Source organism: Numenius arquata, chromosome 1, assembly GCF_964106895.1.
Source record: "Numenius arquata chromosome 1, bNumArq3.hap1.1, whole genome shotgun sequence".
Lineage (NCBI taxonomy): Eukaryota > Metazoa > Chordata > Aves > Charadriiformes > Scolopacidae > Numenius > Numenius arquata.
The window spans coordinates 139896992-139916118 of record NC_133576.1 but is presented as its reverse complement, the minus strand read 5'-3'; the positions used below and the strand labels follow the sequence as shown (position 1 = coordinate 139916118).

The following is a 19127-nucleotide window of genomic DNA, read 5'->3' as shown; positions in this document are numbered from 1 at the left end:
CTGAAGCCGCCGACGTAAATACGTGTCTCCGTGTAGCTTTCTCTTCCAGCTCACTTTATAACCGTGATTTCCTTTGCTTTGAGAATTGCTCCTTCTGTGCTAAGTTGGGGGTGGAGGGAAGGCTAATTAATTAAGCAGTAATTGTTGTCAAGTCAATTGGTGCTAACATTTAACATTTGACTTGTTTACTATCCTGAGGTAAAGCGGAAGGAGTTAATGATCTAACAAATTGTGCATCCATCATGAGAGACTTGTTTGGAAAGAACGGTTTTATTTATGAACTGTAAAATAATGCATTTGGAAAGAAAAGCCCACATTTTGAAGGAAGATCGTTGAAGTTTTCGTGTGAAATTGTCGCTAGATAGCTGTGGAGACAAATGCGTCGCCTAATAAAGCTTAATGACGGATTTTCCCATTAATCAGAACTGAGAATGTGCTTCATTAAGATAATTAACTGAGCCAGTTGCTTAACTGACAGTTAGTAGACACAAATTCCCAAGTTACTTGCTTTCCTCTAAATAAAACTCGGGAGAAGCTACCCCGGCGCTGCTTCATCATCTTTATTAGAGAGAGAAACAGAAGGGCTGTTAAAACCTCATTGCTCTCGTTCATGTCTGTGACAGCATCTCCCAGTCTGGGACGGCGGTGGAATGCGGTGGGTGGCCCTGGGTGCCCTGAGCACAGCACCCAAGCCTTGGGCTCCGGCTTATTGTAATCAGCCAACGCTGAAAAGCTCACAAATATTTGCCGCTTTCCATCTCGCCGGCAGCAAATGGTCTTTTTATCTGCTAATTTCAGAAAGGTCAGGTCTTCGTTGTGGTTGATTTTGTCACCCAAGAACTATTAGCTCCTCCAAGGGGGACAATTCCTTGCCTGAATTCGTGGCTTCTCCTCTTTGTTCATCGCCAAGCGAGAAGTGGGGTCATGAGTCCTGACCCCCCTCCGAAGGCAGGGATGTGGAAGATCAATCTTCTCCGGCTACATTTGTAGGCAGAATATGCAGCGCTGGGGAAGTTTGGGGAATTAACTGAGAGATCCAAAACTTGAATTATTAAATACGTTATCTGTTCGTAACGTCTGGTTGTAAACCCTTTCCTTCACAGCTCTCCTTCTTGAATTCTAACACGGTAAAAGCTCTCACATAGCAGAAGACCCTTTGCACAGAAGATGACTCTTGGAGCTCACGTAAGGCGTTCCTCTCAACTCTGCTTTTCTTTTGTCCTCAGAGTTCCCGGTCTTCCACCATGAACCCCGTTTACAGCCCCGTCCAACCTGGGGCTCCCTACGGAAACCCGAAGAACATGGCCTATACAGGTAGGATCTGTGTTCAGCGGCTCTTCCGTGAATGTCCGTACGCGGTGGTGAGAGCGGATGATCGTTAGTGGGTGGTTAATCCCTTAACGAAGGGAGAGAGAGTGGAGCCAGGTGGGAAATGTGACCTGCAGGAAAAACTCTGCAGCGAAGCCAACGCGGTGAGGTTAGTGAGGAGAAACGGACCTGAATTCATAAGAAGAGGATGCCCTGGAAATCCTAATGTAGGATTTAGGATGTAAATCCTAAAGTTTAGATCCTAACGATCCCAAAAGATCAAAAAGGGGTTTCTTTAGACAAACAAAACACCCAAGAAGCTGCTGGGGGAGCGAGGTGGGACCTGGAGGGCTTCCCTCTGGAGCCAAACCGAGTCACTCGGGTGCATGTGCTGGAATGATCGTGCCGTAGAAAAGCAGATCCACAGGTGAGAGCCCGTTGTTTGGAGACAGTTATTGTTTTAGGTTTTTAAACTACATTATTGACTGTTTTTTTGTGTTTTCAAGTTAGGCTTTGGTTGAGTTAATTGTATGTTGAACAGCAAGTCTGGTGTCTGTTTGAAGTCCATCTTTAGAAGGGAGTTGTCTATAAAATGTCATTTTTAATGCTGGAAAAAAGGCATTGAAATACGTTTACCATAATGATGTAACTAGTGGGAAAGTAAAGTCTGCTGGTGTGGAAAGAATTTAGCTCCGAGAGAAATCGTGCTTTGGAAAAAGAAAATCTCAGCTGAGGCGTATCGGTGGATTTCCCCGTGGATTCCGTTTGCCAGCAGTTGTTCTTCCGAGCCCGTATAAGCACCTTCGAAAATCAGCCTGGGAAGACATTTCATTGAATGTAATTAACCATTAAGTGTCATATTGTGTCAAGGCTTCCTTCTTTCTATTTGCATCCCCAGTTGCGGCCGTTGACTTTTACCCAATGTGTGAAATTCCTCGGGAATGGGCTTCTGTAGAGGAGAGTGGTCACCGGCAAACGGAACCCAACATCAAACGCTCGCGGCTACTTCATTTACAAAATATTCTCTCGTCGACTTTGGTCGCTCTTTCGGCTGGTGGATCAGTCAGGGCTGGCTGCGGCGCTGGGAGGAGACCCGTCTGAGAGTTCCTCAAAGGCGTTTTGCCCCATTTTTTATTCACCCTTTTTTTTTTCCCTTTTCTTTTTCCCTGTTAAATTTATGCACGCTGCTTTGTCGGAGATACCGTAGCTCGGGGGAACTTTGGTCTCCCAGTCAAAGCACTAGAGGCTCGGAAAAAAAAAGAAAAAAACCTCTGTGAATAATAGTCTCTTCAAAAATATCCCCATTGTAAGAGGGCTGCAGACTCCAGCAGTGCTTGGGTGATAGAATGAGCTCGTAAGTGCACAGTTATTTTTCCTAGACTAGAAATAACAGTAATTTTGTGCTTTCCAGCCCAAAGATGGTTTGGACAAGAGGCTACTTCTCGCCCACTTTACTTTTTTTTTTTCTTTTTTTTTTTTTCCTGGCATGTGTTGAAAGCTCCACCTTAATATCCATGCGATGTAGGTTTTCTGTATCTGCTTTCATACAATCCCGAATATTTTAGAAGCTGCTTCCTGGCACTCGATAAGACAATTTTATTTAAATATCGAAGCGCAGATTGGACGGAGTTTGTACCTTGACCTTTCTGGAAGGAGAATTTTAGAGGGTGATTTCTGGTTTAGATGAATGAACTCCACATGACTGCATTCGGAATAAGTCAAATGGCAACATGAATAGGGTGTTATCTTCTAAAATAACCTGCTGGTTAATCGCCATGAAGATTATACCATGCATTTAAATATATAAAGCTGTTGTCTGCCTTGGCCAGCTTGTGCCATGGCGAGGTGGCCCCCAGGAGACTGGTTTCACCCCAAACCATCGGACTCCGGGCATTTGTCTTCTCGAGTTTGTGGTAGATGAAGAGAAATCGGTGGCAGATGTGCAGGGTAACCTTGGAGAAAAAAGTTGGAGGCAGATCAGACTGGAAAAAAATATATATAAAGAGGATGACCATGAGCCAGCAATGTGCCCTTGTGGCTAAGAAGGCCAATGGCATCCTGGGGGGCATCAGGAAGAGTGTGACCAGCAGGTGGAGGGAGGTCATCCTCCCCCTCTGCTCTGCCCTGGGGAGGCCCCATCTGGAGCACTGGGTCCAGTTCTGGGCTCCCCAGTTCAAGAAGGACAGGGAACTGCTGGAGAGGGTACAGCAGAGGGCTACCTAAAGGAAGATGATGAGGGGCCTGGAGCATCTCTCTTAACGAGGAGAGGCTAAGGGACTTGGGTCTTTTTAGTCTGGAGAAGAGAAGACTGAGGGAGGATCTGATCAACACCTATAAATACTTAAAGGGTGGGTGTCAGGAGGAAGGGGCCAGTCTTTTTCCAGTGGTGCCCAGGGACAGGACAAGAGGTAACAGGCACAAACTTGAATAAAAGAAGTTCCACCTAAACCTGAGGAGGAACTTCTTTCCTGTGAGGGTGGCAGAGCCCTGGAAGAGGCTGCCCAGAGAGGTGGTGGAGTCTCCTTCTCTGGAGACATTCCAAATTCACCTGGACACGTTCCTGTGCAACCTGCTCTGGGTGGACCTCTTTGGGAGGGGGTTGGACTGGATGATCTCCAGAGGTCCCTTCCAACCCCGTATCATTCTGTGATTCTGTGATTCTGTGATTTTGTATGACATGGTAGGTCTGGAGGGAGGTTGATTGCCATCGCGTGTGCAAACCCCTTCCATGGCCCCAGGAGCTCGTTACAGCTTTGTGGCTTAACGAGTGTCTCAGCCCTGGTCGGGAGCTGAAGGGAAGGGTTTGCTTGGAGCCCCTAATTTGGAGGAGCACGTCAGCAAACCGTTCCCACCATCACTTCGTGAGGCAAGAGTGTACGACATCAGTCCCAAAATTGTGATTTGAGATCTAATTTGGGAAACAATATAGAATTTATGCACTATAGGATGTGATTTTTTTGGGGTTTTTTTAATCTCATCTTTTTGGAGCCTTGGAGGACACTGAAAAAAATTAATGCCAACCTTTATATCAGGCAAGAAAGAGAAATAAAACAACCCACTGAAGTGTAATAAAGTTGAGGTAAAGGTTGTTGGCCCGAGGCTACGTTCTCCCTGTGCTTTAGAGTTCAGGCTTTTGGACTCCAAATCTAGTACAGTGCGTGGTGTTACTTAAATTTTTGTCTTTAAAGATCATGCATAAACCATCATTTTCTAACCTCGTGGAATAAAACCCTTGTGGGATACACGTGGAAAGAAAATGAGGATGGTTATCGGGGTACTGGAGGGCTGGGTTCTGTGCTCTTGTGGCTTTTTAGTGCTAAATGCGAATGCTTTGTATAGAATAAATTGCTTTTGGTTGAAATAATCCGGTTTAATCTGATTTGCTTCTCATTCTCACTTCTTTGTTGTTTTCCGTGCCTGGTAGGCAAGGGAGGGAGGTCCATTTCAAGAGAAGTAACGATTTTTGTACCAAATTAGCTGCTTTTGTGGTAGAGAGAATGGGAAATCCTTGGCACACAATCTCAAGTACCTGATGAACCACACGTTTATTCAGATTCTTAATTTTTCCATTTTGATTTTCATGGAATCACGGAATTGTCAGAGTTGGAAGGGACCTCTAGAGATCATGCAGTCCAACTCCCCTGCTGAAGCAGGGTTGCCCAGAGCACATCACTCAAGACTGCATCCAGGCGGGGCTTGAAGATCTCCAGAGAAGGGGACTCCACCACCTCCCTGGGCAGCCTGTTCCAGGGCTCTGGCACCCTCACCGGAAAGAAGTTTCGCCTCATATTTGAATGGAACTTCCCATGTTCCAACTTGTGCCCGTTAACCCTCGTCCTATCGCTGGGAACCACTGAAAAGAGTCCGGCTCCATCCTCCTTCAACCCACCCTTCAGATACTTCTAAGCATTGATAAGGTCTCCCCTCAGCCTTCTCTTCTCCAGGCTAAAGAGCCCCAGCTCTCTCAGCCTTTCCTCATCAGGGAGATGCTCAAATCCCTTAATCATCTTAGTTGCCCTACGTTGGACTCTCTCCAGTAGTTCCCTGTCTCTCTTGAACTGGGGAGCCCAGAACTGGATGCAGTATTCCAGTTGTGGCCTCACCAGGGCAGAGCAGAGAGGGAGAAGGGAGAATGACCTCCCTCCACCTACTGGCCACACTCTTCCCTACGCAGCCCAGGATCCCATTGACCCTCTTGGCAACAAGGGCACATTGCTGGCTCATGGAAAGTTTGCTATCCACCAGGACTCCCAGATCCTTCTCCTCAGTGGTGCTTTCCAGAAGATGCATCCCTAACCTGTATTGGTGCCTGGGGTTCTTCCTCCCCATTTTCCTTAAAGGAAGTGTGAAGGATGGTTATTTCCTAAATGATTTTTTAAAGTGTGGTCTGAATTAGGTGAATTTTTGTGGGAAATTAGAGTTAAGTTAAAAAAAAAAAGAAGGAAGTTTTAAAATAGTTAAGTGAAACAAAGAAGTGTTCAATTTGTAAGGGAAGTGTTTATCAAAACATGCCCCATATTTGAACCAATAGATTTATTAAGGAAAGGTGGTTTTTCATGTCGTTAGTACCTCTCATTTTTGGGGTCTTAGGACTGAAAGAGGAGAAGAAGTAACAAAAAGTGGCTTTTCTGCTAGCAGTGGGTTCTCGTTGTGGGATGAGCTGGTTGTTGGAGCTGAGTTAAGGCGACACGGAGAGAATATTCAGAGCTACGTCTTTCCAACGCCGCGTTTGGGCTCCAGCAAGTCCCGGTTTCTCGTGCTCATCTGGCTACTCCTTCCCTAATTCGATGTATTCTAGAACATCAGCACCAAACAGTGTTTGAGTGTTGTTTACTATTTAATTGAGTCACCATCCCTGGATGTGTTTAAGAGCCATTTAGATGTGGTGTTGGGGGATATGGTGTAGGGGAGAACTTTGTAGTGTAGGGTAGATGGTTGGACTCGATGATCCCAAGGGTCTCTTCCAACCTGGACGATTCTACGATACGATTCTATGAATTAAAACAGACTGTAATTAACTTGGCTCCTCATGGAAGCTGTCGTTTTAATTGAGGCTAACTTTTAAATGTATTTAAGGACTTTTGGTTTGGTTTTTTGTTTTTTTTTTTTTTTAATTATTGGTAGAATTCACTTTACTTGTCTCAAACGCGAGCTGCTGAACTGCCTGGTTTTCCTTTGGCATGTTATTCTTCCCATTTTCTTGCATCCACTTTTGGTAGGTGTCGTGGTTTCGGCCTGATTTACCAAAACCGGACCGACAGATGGCCCTTCCCTCCCCTTCTCCCCCCACAAAAAGAGGAGAGAGGAGGAGAAAGAGATAAGGAGATTCAGAAGCTTAGAATGAACTAAACTACTTTAATGAAGAATTAATATTAAAATAAAAATAAAGAAGAAAATAATGAAATAGATACAATATATACAAAACCGTATCGAGCTCCCAGGATGACAGTCACGTCACCGGCAGGCACTGGGGGAGTCCCAGACTGGACTCGGCGACGGATGGGAACTGGATTCCAGCTCTGGAGTCAGGAACACACGGATCGGGATCAAAGGCAGATGAACAGACAGAGTCCTCTCTGGACGTCGGCCATCGCAGGAAGGGGCTGACCCTTTGATCCCTCAGCTTTTATACTGAGCATGGGGCAGATGGGATGGAATACCCCAGTTGGTCAGGTTTGGGTCACCTCTCCTGTCCCCTCCTCCCCACCGATGTGACCCCTCTAGGTTTTTTCCGTTTCCGACCCTCTAAGGGGGCAAATAACGAAATTGGCTGCCCTTGGTTGTTACAGCAATAAGGATAAGCAAGGGCCTCCCTGCACACCATCCCTTGGCACGGAGCACAAACATTGGGCTTATCATTCTGAGAACGAGCAGTTTTCTCCACAATATGCCGTTAATTTCAGAGAGTTAGAGGAGGCCTGGCTGGGATGTAAAGTTACAGAACAGAAAATTGGTTTGGTTTTACTTCAAAAACCGGGACAGTAGGACACCGGTCCTGCAGCAAACGGATCAGCTCGTTGGTGTGGAATCAGGGGTGAAGAATCAGTCTCTCCCGTAGCTTGTTTGACTTCAAGCGTGAAACTGTAAGCGTGTTTGTTATAGCTCACACTATTATCGTTTTCCCTACCGGAAGCTGATTAATATGCTGATAAGATGCCGTGATTCATGAACCTTCGGTAGACTGACTCGGTATTCATCGTCCTTATTGCTAAATAATTAATGATAATAAAATCCAAGGGCTCAAAGATGTGAAGCCGGTGAGTAAATCTCCAAGGGGTTTGTGTCACACCGTTCTGGTCCACGACGCTTCCCAGTTTCCTGCAGAAACCCGCTCAGGAGCTACCATGCTCTGAAGAGACCTTCTCCAGCTCATGTTTTTGTTGATGGAAGCTCTTGGTTTGCCTTCACCAAACAGGCTCTATGTGCCATGAAGCAATATTTCTGATCCCCCCCCCCCAAAAAAAAAAAAATTATTGAAGGTAAAGGAAAAATGCTTTTATTCAATAGGTTATTTGAAATTTTAAAACAAGTTCGGTTTTTCTAGTTTCTCACTTTTTACCCATTCAGAAAAATCTGAAACTGTATAGATATATTGTCTCCTGTTCCTTCTTTGGCCACAGATTACCGGTGGTTGACCCCCTCCACCTTTTCCTCATCCAACCCTCCGCTTGCTCTCTGACAAAAATTCACACTTTTATTTCAAACTCTTTGTACTAATCCTAAATTCCTGCCGTGGAAGTGCCAATACTTTTGTATCTGATCCACACACCGTTCGACCCTGCCTGGGGTCTCTCCTGGTCAGCCGGACTCAGAATTATTTTGCCCAGTTTTAGGTACCTGCAGGGTGGTTGTGAGCGATCCCTTGAGCTGCTGTAATGTTGAGGGGCAAGAAAAGAGCATCTCCCATGTGGTCTGTTTGACTTTATGAGCCATTGGAACGTGTCCTAGAAATGCTTGTTTCTCTCTGATACTGGGAGGTTATTGATGGCTGACTCAGATCATAGAATCATAGAGTGGTTTGGTTTGGAAGGGACCTTAAAGACCATCCAGTTCCAATCCCCTGCCATGGGCAGGGACACCTCCCACCAGACCAGGTTGCTCAAAGCCCCGTCCAACGTGGCCTTGAACCCCTCCAGGGATGGGGCAGCCACAGCTTCTCTGGGCAACCTGGGCCAGGCTCTCACCACCCTCACAGCAAAGAAGTTCTTCCCCACATCTCATCTCAATCTCTCCTCTTTCAGTGTCAAACCTTTCCCCCTCCTCTTATGGCTCCCCTCCCTGATCGAGTCCCTCCCCATCTCTCCTGTAGCGCCCTTTTAGATACTGGAAGGTGCTTGAAGGTCTCCCCGGAGCCTTCTCTTCTCCAGGCTGAACCCCCCCAACTCTCTCAGCCTGTCCTCACAGCAGAGGGGCTCCAGCCCTCTGATCATCTTCATGGCCTCCTCTGAACCCATTCCAACAGGTCTATGTCCTGTAGACATCAATGCGAAATGGTCTTTGTTTGGTCTTGAGTCCCATCCCTGGCATTTGTGTCTGAATTATTTAATGCAGGTCTTCTAAAACGGTAAAATCCATTTTAAAGAGGTTCTGGCTTGACCAGGTTATGTGCCTGGCTCTCGGGTAGGGAGGAAAAGGCAAACCTGGCTTCAGAGATGTGGGGCAAGGAAAGATGGTAACTCTCTTTCTAGGCTGGGTACTCCCACCACATGTAAAACATGGACACCTTGCCTACTGAAGGGGACCTGGGCCGGTGATTTCTCAAACACGAGGTTTTCAGCTCTCGTCTAATTCCTTCAGCCCATGTCCACCACTATCCTCAAGGCCATTGGATCATGGGCGTTCGAACTGGTGAGGACTCTTGGTCCAAAGCCACATAGGTCACCGGTCTTCCCACCTCTTTGGTCTTGCTGAGGAAAGAGTCAGGGTTATGCAGCTTGGTGGCAGTCGAGGACAGTGTGGTAGAAAGCAACGGCAAGGAGTCCTCAAGAAAGAGGGTCCCACCCTCATAAAGAGTGTAGAGAAGACAAGCAAATCTTTGTTTCTTTCAGTCGATCATGGAGTATGAATGTGAGCTGCTGTCATCAAGAAGCTTTTGTTGGGTGGCACCATTCAAATGGCCTAATTGTCTGTTTTTGATAAATAAAAACGTGCGTTTCAGAGGTTTGATATCTAATGCACTTGTGCTGTTGATAGTTCATTAGCCATGAGCAGCCCCACTGCTACAGGTCTATAAGGAGTTCTCTTCTCCAAACATGCTCCTCAGTGGGTGCTACTGCAGGACCCTCCATCTCCAACCTACCAATACTTGAGGGGTTTCCCCCAAAACGTCTTAGGATCAGCATCACCTTGTGTGGGACAGTTCATCCATGTAGGAGGCAGTGCCTAACGTCTTTAAATCTGGCCAGATACAGGCTGGGAACTCCCCGCTCTTCCATCTCCGTTGCACGTAAGACTTGGGAATCCCAGTTTAGTATGTTAACGTGATGGATGTCCTCCTTCTGGTTTTCTCTGCTTCTCTGGTCTTCTTCTCTACTTCTCCCAGGGCTCTTTCCTAACCCGGTTAGTCGGGTGGTGTCCCCCTGTCTTCCCATGTCATTGAAGCGGGAATTCCCTTGTCTCTTTTACTGATGAACCCGGTTTCTTTTACCTAATTCCTTTTTTTTTCTTTTGCTAATGATTTGTTTTCATCACGCATCCAGGTTTTTGCCATGGATCTTCTGCTGCTTCTCCACTTTTTTTTTATCTCAGAGAGGACTGGAAGGTAGTGCCCTCCATCACCCACTTTCCTGGCTTTTTGGAAAAGATGATCAGTCATAGAGTCATAGAATGGTCGAGGCTGGAAGGGACCTTCAAGGTCATTGAGTCCAACCATCAACCCAACACTGATAAAACCACCACTAACCCATGTCCCTCAGCACCATGTCTGCCCAGCTTTTAGATACCTCCAGGGATGGTGACTCCACCACTGCCCTGGGCAGCCTCTTCCAAGGCTTGACAACCCTTTCAGTGTAAAAATTTTCCCTAATATCCACCCTAAACCTCCCCTGGCACAACTTGAGGCTGTTTCGTCTTGTCCTACCGCCTGTTCCTTGGGAGAAGAGACCAAACGAGGCCTCTCTGCTGCTCTTCTGGTGCTTCTCCTTCTTGCCTTGCTCGTTCCCTGGAGTTTTTCACTCCATCCCAGCTATTTTTCCTTCTCTCCTGCAGCCTGTTGGCCTGGCCCAGCTGGCAAACACCTGCGCGGGTCCAAGAGAGCCGGGATCGTTTCACCAGGAGGAACCTGACGCCTTTTAATAAAAGGTCTTTGTGCGACTGGGTTCTGTTTAGCTGCCTTTCCAAAGTGGATTAACCCAGACTGCCCAGGGGCGCTGTTAGGGAGCCTCTGCAGCACACGAATGTGAAATAAATATCCCAGGGTAGCTGCTCGGCAAGTTTTACCCTGCACAAGATTCACCGAAGTATTTTGGGGAAGGAGAGGAGTTGTCTAAAGCAAAGAAGACTCTGAATCACATTTCCAATTCATCTGTGGTCTTGCCGCAAGATCCAGTATGTTCTTCCTCGAGTAAAAAATGTGTCTTCTTCATTTTAAAGCATAAATAGTCTTATTTCTGGTGATTTAAGGAGAAGTCCTGGCTCAGAGCTTTGTCATTTGTATGTAGAAAAGCGTGGTGTCTCCCTGTGTCGCTTGTCAACCTTTTTTACACCGTCTGCGAGGTCTGGGTTCATTTGCTTTCCAATTTAGTTGACTTTCTTGCTTCTTCAAGTGGCAATCTCTCCATGGGATTTTTGAGGGCGCTGAGAAAAATATAGATGACAGTAATGTAATTTTAATTTACGGTGTAATGCACACGTGGGGTTAGAGTTACAAGATTTTGTGATAGAGAGGAGGTGTGGCTGGTAAACAAATATGCGAGTCAACATCCTAATTACTGGTATTTTATGTTGGTGGAAAGGCGTCGGTTTGAGATTTCTCTTGTGCGTCTGAAATCATGGAGATCTTGCAGAGTGATACACCAATGGGTGAAGGATTTGTGCGAGCTGAGGTTCTTGCAGTTGTGACCCACACTGGGAGGCTGCACGGGCCTGAAGGAAAAATTGTACAGGCATCAGAGACTAATTCTGTTGAAATCTCTATAGAGGGATGGAGAACAAATATGGAGTGAGCTTCACAGCTATGACTCTGGGCTCTAGGTTGACCAGTGCTGCTTGCAGAGGATGGGATTCATGGAATCATAGAATAGTTTGGGTTGGAAGGGACCTTTAAAGGCCATCTAGTCCCACTTCCTGCCATGAGCAGGGACATCTTCAACTAGATCAGGTTGCTCAGAGTCCCGTCCGTCCATCCTGGCCTTGAATGTTGCCAGGAATGGGGCATCTCCCACTTCTCTGGGCAACCAGTTTCCTTTAGGACCCTCCACACCTCTACTTTTACACGTGAGCGAGCCCTGCTCCATCCTCTTTGGACACTCTTGGGAGTTGGGGTTGTTCAGCCTGGAGAAGAGAAGGCTCCGGGGAGACCTCATAGCAGCCTTCCAATATCTGAAGGGAGCCTCCAGGAGAGCCGGAGAGGGACTCTTTGTCAGGAGCTGTAGTGACAGGACAAGGGGTAATGGTTTTAAATTGGAAGAGGGGAGATTTAGATGAGATATTAGGAGGAAATTCTTTGCTGTGAGGGTGGTGAGGCACTGGAAGAGGTTGCCCAGGGAAGTTGTGGCTGCCCCATCCCTGGAAGTGTTTAAGGCCAGGCTGGATGGGGCTTTGAGCAACCTGGTCTGGTGGAGGTGTCCCTGCCCATGGCAGGGGGGTTGGAACTCCATGATCTTTAAGGCCCCTTCCAACTCTAACCATTCTATGATTCTATGATTCTATGACTCTTTGTCAGAGAGTGGAGTGATAGGGCGAGGGGTAATGGTTTTAAACTGAAAGAGGGGAGATGGAGATGAGATGTGGGGAAGAACTTCTTTGCTGTGAGGGTGGTGAGACCCTGGCCCAGGTTGCCCCGAGAAGTTGTGGCTGCCCCATCCCTGGAGGGGTTCAAGGCCAGGTTGGATGGGGCTTTGAGCAACCTGGTCTAGTGGGAGGTGTCCCAGGTGGCCCTGGGAGGGGTTGGAACTATATGGTCTTTAAATATCCCTTCCAGCCAGATCCATTCTATGATTCTATGATTCTATGACACAAAGCTCCTGCACTTCCTCAAGCACATCAAGCTCTCCTACATGTGATTTGAGTTCCCTCCAGAGGATCTCCACACGCATCAGAAGAACGAGGTTCATCCCTGAGCTGGGCTGTTTGCTGTGGTCCCAAGTTACAAACTTCCAAGTTTTGTCATTCTTTTCCCCAAGGTGAAACCACAACATTTGTTTGGACATAATGATTAACAGAGGGAATCGCCATCATTTCCCCTCCGGCCGTTGGTTTTGTTGGCAGGACAGGAGGTGTGGGATTCTCACGTGTGTTTCTGTCCTAATCTGTGTCATTTCTATTTGTTGTTGAACCTCAGACACAACTGCACATGTGAGGACTGACCTGATTTACATTTGACCGTTCATCTAATTTATTGGTGTGTTGAAAGCCGGTAACCTCCAATTTTGTAGAAGGCAGAAGAATGTTTCGATAGGATTTCTACAGTCGGCTTTTAATCCTCCTTTGCATACTCTTTTGTGGGACAAAGATAATTCTAGGCTTGATTTCAGCCTTTCTTATTAACTTAAAATTCAAATTTTGCTGTATTATTCTCCGCAAAGGCTGGGCTTTTGATAACAGATTAGTTCGTTGGCCAAGAAAACCAAGTTATTTCAGAGCTGCTGTGTGCGAAGGGGATAAACTTGACTTTTTTTTTCCCTTCCTTTTTGGCATTCCTCAGCACGTTGGTGGGGAGCGCCGAGGAACGCCAGGCAAATGGCTTTGATGCTGAAGCAGGCAGGGTTGGGGTGCTCTCCTCCTTATTTTCCCTTCCTCTTGTAAGATCCGCATGCAAATCTACCCCTTCCATTGATTGGGAGATGCCATTTCTGGATTTAATTAGGTGGTCCATTGCTTACCGGTTCTGTAAAACAGGAATTTTAAACTGCGTTCAGGGCGTTGAATTGATTTCAGGATGATTAAAAATGTATGAAGTGGGTACAGTGAATATTTTTTTCCTCTGGCGGTTCATGTTTATTAATTGGTGTGTAGAGAGCAGAGGGGAAAATCATACTTGACTGGGAGAAGAATGAGCTCTGACTTGTGTAGACTCTTAGGGTTTTTTTATGTTTAAATGCATAATTTCCGTACAGGAATACTTCCAAACAACTTGCTGAATGTCTCGGTGTTGGAAGCTGGTTGAGTTTCAGCGCTCTGGTGAGCTGATCGACGGTGGCTCATTCACCGTCTTCGTAAGAAATTAATTCGTGGGCTTCCTCGAAGTCGTAAAAAGCGGTAAAACCCCTGAGGAAATGAGGGACAAGTTTTCTTGTTTGGGGAATGAGGGAGAAGGAAGCAGATGGGGTTTGGGTGAGGTTAGGGTTATTTATGAGGGTGTGCAATCGCTGCAGGCTGTATTTGGGTGGTTCTCCTGCCACCGGCAGCACCGTTGGATGATGGGCATGGAGGTCACCCAACTGCACTCACCCATGCATCATCCTGGGCTGCATCAAGAGCAGTGTGGCCAGCAGGTCGCGGGAGGTGATTCTACCCCTCTACTCTGCGCTCGTGAGACCCCACCTGGAATACTGTGTCCAGCTTTGGAGTCCTCAACACAGGAATGACATGGACCTGGTGGAAGGGGTCCAGCGGAGGGCCACGAAGCTGATCAGAGGGCTGGAGCACCTCCCCTGTGAAGACAGGCTGAGAGAGCTGGGGTTGTTCAGCCTGGAGAAGAGAAGGCTCCGGGGAGACCTCATAGCAGCCTTCCAATATCTGAAGGGAGCCTCCAGGAGAGCCGGAGAGGGACTCTTTGTCAGGAGATGTAGTGACAGGACAAGGGGTAATGGTTTTAAATTGGAAGAGGGAAGATTTAGATGAGATATTAGGAGGAAATTCTTTCCTGTGAGGGTGGTGAGAGCCTGGCCCAGGTTGCCCAGGGAAGTTGTGGCTGCCCCATCCCTGGAGGGGCTCAAGGCCAGGCTGGATGGGGCTTTGAGCAACCTGCTCTAGTGGAGGTGTCCCTGCCCATGGCAGGGGGGTTGGAACTCCATGATCTTTAAGGTCCCTTCCAACTCTAACCATTCTATGATTCTATGGTTGGGTGCAGGTTGCTGTGCAAAATGGGTCTTGGTAGACAGAAGTGTTGGTGGTCTACACTCATGTTTCAAGGCAAAAGAGTTCCTTCTTTTCAATGTTAGAAATGGAGGCATAGTAAACATGAGCTGGCAACGTGCGCTTGCAGGCCACAAAGCCAACCGTATTCTGTGTCAAAAGAAGTGTGGCCAGCAGGGCAAGGGAGGGGATTCTCCCGCTGTACTCTGCTCTGGTGAGACCCCACCTGCAGTACTGTGTCCAGCTCTGGAGCCCCCAACATAAGAAGGACATGGATGTGTTGGAGCGGGGCCAGAGGAGGCCATGGAGATGCTGGGAGGGCTGAAGCCCCTCTGCTGTGAGGACAGGCTGAGAGAGTTGGGGGAGTTCAGCCTGGAGAAGAGAAGGCTCCAGGGAGATCTTTGAGCCCCTTCCAGGACCTGAAGGGGGCCTATAAGAAAGCGGAAGAGGGACTTTTTACAAGGGCATGTAGTGATAGAATGAGGGTTAATGGCTTCAAACTGGAAGAGGGGACATTTAGATTATATATTAGGTAGAAATTTTTCACTCTGAAGGTAGTGAGACCCTGGCCCAGGTTGCCCAGAGAAGCTGTGGCTGCCCCATCCCTGGAAGGGTTCAAGGCCAGGTTGTATGGGGCTTTGAGCAACCTGGTCTGGTGGGAGGTGTCCCTGCCCATGGCAGGGGAGTTGGAACTGGATTATTTTTAAGTCCCCTTCCAGCCCAAACCATTCTATGCTTCTGTGATGGTTCCGTGAAAGCTCCATTGAAGAAAAGAATTCATAACATCTCATTACAGATGCTTGTAGGCTCGGCTGGTTTAGAGATCGGTCGAATTGATGTCAGCCTTCCAAGGAGTTTCACAGAAACTTCGGGGAACATCCTTCACCCCTTGTTTTGTAACTGTTTGTGTAAGGTTTTACACGCTTTTGAGTTTTCCTGCGTTGTAAATAAACAGAAGAGTCTCAGATCTTAAAAGCAAACAAACCTCATGTTTTGTTCTCCTGAATGACCCCATTGTGTGCCTTTTAATCCTACATGCTCCGATACTACATGGAACTGGTTTATGCTCTGCCTCATTTCTTGGCTACGGTATCGATTTTGTTTTTTCCCCCATAGTGGAAAAGAAGTAAAAAAATTAAATGATTGGGGCTGAAGAGGGCTGGAGAAAACGCGTATAAGGCAAAGAAGATAAAAAAACAGCCCATAGGTGTAAAAAAAAAAGAGGTGGCCTTAGAAAGATGTTTTGAAGGGAAAAGCACTCCTTCATTTAAAGAAAAGAAAAGGTGAAAGGAGAATTTTCTTGTGTGTCGGTTACTTCTGTAGAGTATCGGCACATAATCTGAAATTCTTCACTCCCTTGGGGCAGAAATAAGCTCTATTTTTAAGCATGAGCCCCACAAAAGCTCTGTCTTATAGACAAATTCTGACCAGTTATTTTGGCTTGTACGTTCAGTATTTAAATTGGTGAATGTATTTTTTTCCTTGTTTTCATTCTTGGCCTCTGTATATCGTGGAATGAAATTCTTCTTTGGTGGCTTTGTTCTTTTATACTCTGTTTCTAAGCCATCTTATTTGTCTGTGTTTTAGCTATAGTCGTATAGTTTTACACCATTTAAAACCTCTTTTCCTCTATGTTCCCTTTATTTCCATACTTTTTCCTATATGTTCACTTTACTTCTCAGCTGAATGCCAAGGAGCATCTGTATGTGCAGTCAACGATCGTATTGGCCATCTTGATATCGTCTCTGTGGTACTTTGGTTCTCCATCCCTTTAGGTCTCATTGCCAAGTAGAGCTTGATTTGCCATACATCCAGTCATAGAATCATAGAATGGTTTGGGTTGGAAGGGACCTTGAAGCTCATCTAGTCCAGCCCCCTGCCCTGGGCAAGGACACCTCCCACCAGACCAGGTTGCTCAAAGCCCCATCCAACCTGGCCTTGAACCCTTCCAGGGATGGGGCAGCCACAGCTTCTCTGGGCAACCTGGGCCAGGCTCTCACCACCCTCACAGCAAAGAAGTTCTTCCCCACATCTCATCTCAATCTCCCCTCTTTCAGTGTCAAACCCTTCCCCCTCCTCCTATGGCTCCCCTCCCTCATCAAGAGTCCCTCCCCATCTCTCCTGGAGCCCCTTGAGGGACTGGAAGGGGCTCAAAGGTCTCCCTGGAGCCTTCTCTTCTCCAGGCTGTACAATGTTAAACTTATTTTGGCCTCATTGCTTTCCAGACCCCCATAATTATTTTCTCCCTCCCTGTAACTATCTCTGGATGTCCAGTTGAGGAGGCTGCAGTTGTGGGTGATGTTCCTATGAACACCTTCTACTGAACTACTGAGACGTTCTTCTAGGGACCTCCCTCCCCTTGTTTCCAATCTTGCACACCCCCTTTCACAAAGTCATGGTGTCTCTCTTCCAATAGTAGCACTTGTAGAAAATATATTAGATCAGATTTCAAAATGCTTCTTTCTGGGGGTGGAGAGCACCAGCATCCAGAAACCAGGACCAGAAAGTCCTTCGGCAGTGGCTAAATGGGTCAGTGATTCTCCGCAGAGCACTTCGGGAGCCTCTGCCGTGGGCACCGTGGAGCTGGAGTGTGACCTTGTCCTTGTGTGAATTGGAGATGATGGGGGTTGTTCATAAAGCAAAATGAAAATGTCTCCTCGCGTTGAAACCCCCCCCCCGGCCCCGCCATCCCGGAACCTTTCAGCTGTAAGTTCAAATCTCACCGAGTCGGAAAAAAATGGCTTTTTCTGCATATTTTTGTCTGCCATTTGCAGTTCAAATTCGTATCCTTGCTTGTTTTTCTCTGCGCATACTTGCACACCACACGTTCAGTACCTCTTAAATCCCCAGGTGCTTCAATTAAATGATTGAAAATAAGCTCCAATACTGCCTCGCCATCCGTCAAAACCCTTATTATTTGCTGCCTCCGTCCCCCCTGGTTTTTTTTTTTGGTTTTTTTTTTTGGTTTTTTTTTTTTTTCGCCTGGCACGGCGAGTAAGTGGTTAGATACTTGTTATATTTTTGCTGCCTGAAAGGTAATAAATTAAAATTTTGTGGCTTGACTTCTGGAAACATGCTTGTAGATTAAATATTGAATTTTTCTCCTCTCCCGGTGCACAATTATTTTTTACACCGCGCGCAGTCAATGCGATACAGGGCAGAGGTCTGTGCGGAGGGAAACGCGATCCGGTACGGGGGTCCTAAAAGACTTTTATAAGCTTCAGAAATAGTTCCCTGGTTCGTACCAGATCTGTAAATTACCGACTCTTTATTTTTTTATACCTGACATTTTAGTTTTCGTTTAAGGGGGATGGGCTTTCCCATAGCGGGGCGGTTGAGCTCCGGCTCGTTAATCTCTTTTGCTCTTCTGGTTGCGTTCGATTTTCAGGTTTTGGGTTCGATTTTTGCTTTTCAGCCTCATCCGAAACCCGAATCAGGAGGCGCTTATATGCAAACGCGTTCGTATAGTTATTTTAAAGTGCCTGTGCCTGCCTTTCCCTCTCCCCGCGCTCGCTGGCATTCGGCCTCATTTCATCTCATGCAGTACTGGGCTAGAATTTTAATGTCTCTGCGGCCAGCGATGATTTATTAGATCCCAAAGCCCTGGCTCAGAGTGCAGGAAGAAAATATTGCATCAGTGAGCTGGCTTGGCACTGCTCAAATAAATGAGTCCTGAAAGACTCTTTAGTGTTACGGCCTTTTTTTTCCTTCCCCTCCCCTCGCCCCCACCGGTCCTTCCCCCGTCCCCGACCCCTGAGTTTCTGCTGATGTTGAGAAGTGCTCGTTTCCTTGCGGGAATTGCCATCTCCGGGTCTTTTAACGAGAAATGCGTTTGTCAACAGCTTCGTCATATAAAGCCCTTTGAGTCCCCGCGGTCGTGAAGGAGCTGTAATCCTCAAGCTGGGAAAAAAATGAAGCTTTTGTGGCAGGGCACAAGGTTGGGCTCCTGGTGATGAACTGATGAGGACATGGCATAGAATCATAGGATTGTCTAGGTCGGAAGGGACCTTTCAGATCATCGAGTCCAACCATCAACCCAACACTGACAAACCCAACACTGACCCATGTCCCTCAGCACCACGTCTGCCCGGCTTTTAAATCCCTCCAGGGATGGTGACTCCACCACTGCCCTGGGCAGCCTCTGCCAAGGCTTGACAACCCTTTCAGTGTAAAAATTGTTCCTAATATCATAGAATCATAGAATCATAGAATGATTAGAGTTGGAAGGGGCCTTAAAGATCATCCAGTTCCAACCCCCCTGCCATGGGCCAGGACACCTCCCACTAGAGGAGATATCTATATACCTCCTCCTGAGGGAGGAGATGTCTATATACCTCCCCCTGAGGGAGATATCCATCCTAAACCTCCCCTGGCGCAACTTGAGGCCACTTCCTCTTGTCCTATTGCTTGTTTCTTGGGAGGAGAGGCCGACCCCCAACTCTCCACAACCTCCTGTAAAGTGTTCTTGTGGTCCTTCTGGCCTGCACGTAGTGCCATCAGCTCTATGCTCAGCACCTCTTTGGGGTGACACGCTGCCGGCGCAGCCTTGTGGGTCACTGTGCCTCGCAGATGAGCTCTTCGGG

General features: G+C 47.1%; 1 protein-coding gene across 3 annotated transcripts in view; it reads left to right on the top strand.

Annotated features, from left to right (window-relative positions):
- FAM168A (family with sequence similarity 168 member A) overlaps positions 1 to 19127 on the top strand; it is a 261845-nt gene that overhangs the window by 124625 nt on the left and 118093 nt on the right. For 2 of the 3 annotated variants that reach the window (XM_074152155.1, XM_074152163.1), the window contains exon 3: positions 1227 to 1314. In XM_074152155.1, coding sequence (XP_074008256.1) covers positions 1245 to 1314 — 70 coding nt within the window. In that variant the 5' untranslated portion in view covers positions 1227 to 1244. Of the gene's footprint in view, positions 1 to 1226; positions 1315 to 19127 lie in introns of those variants that run through there. The other variant, XM_074152148.1, reaches the window with a different exon arrangement.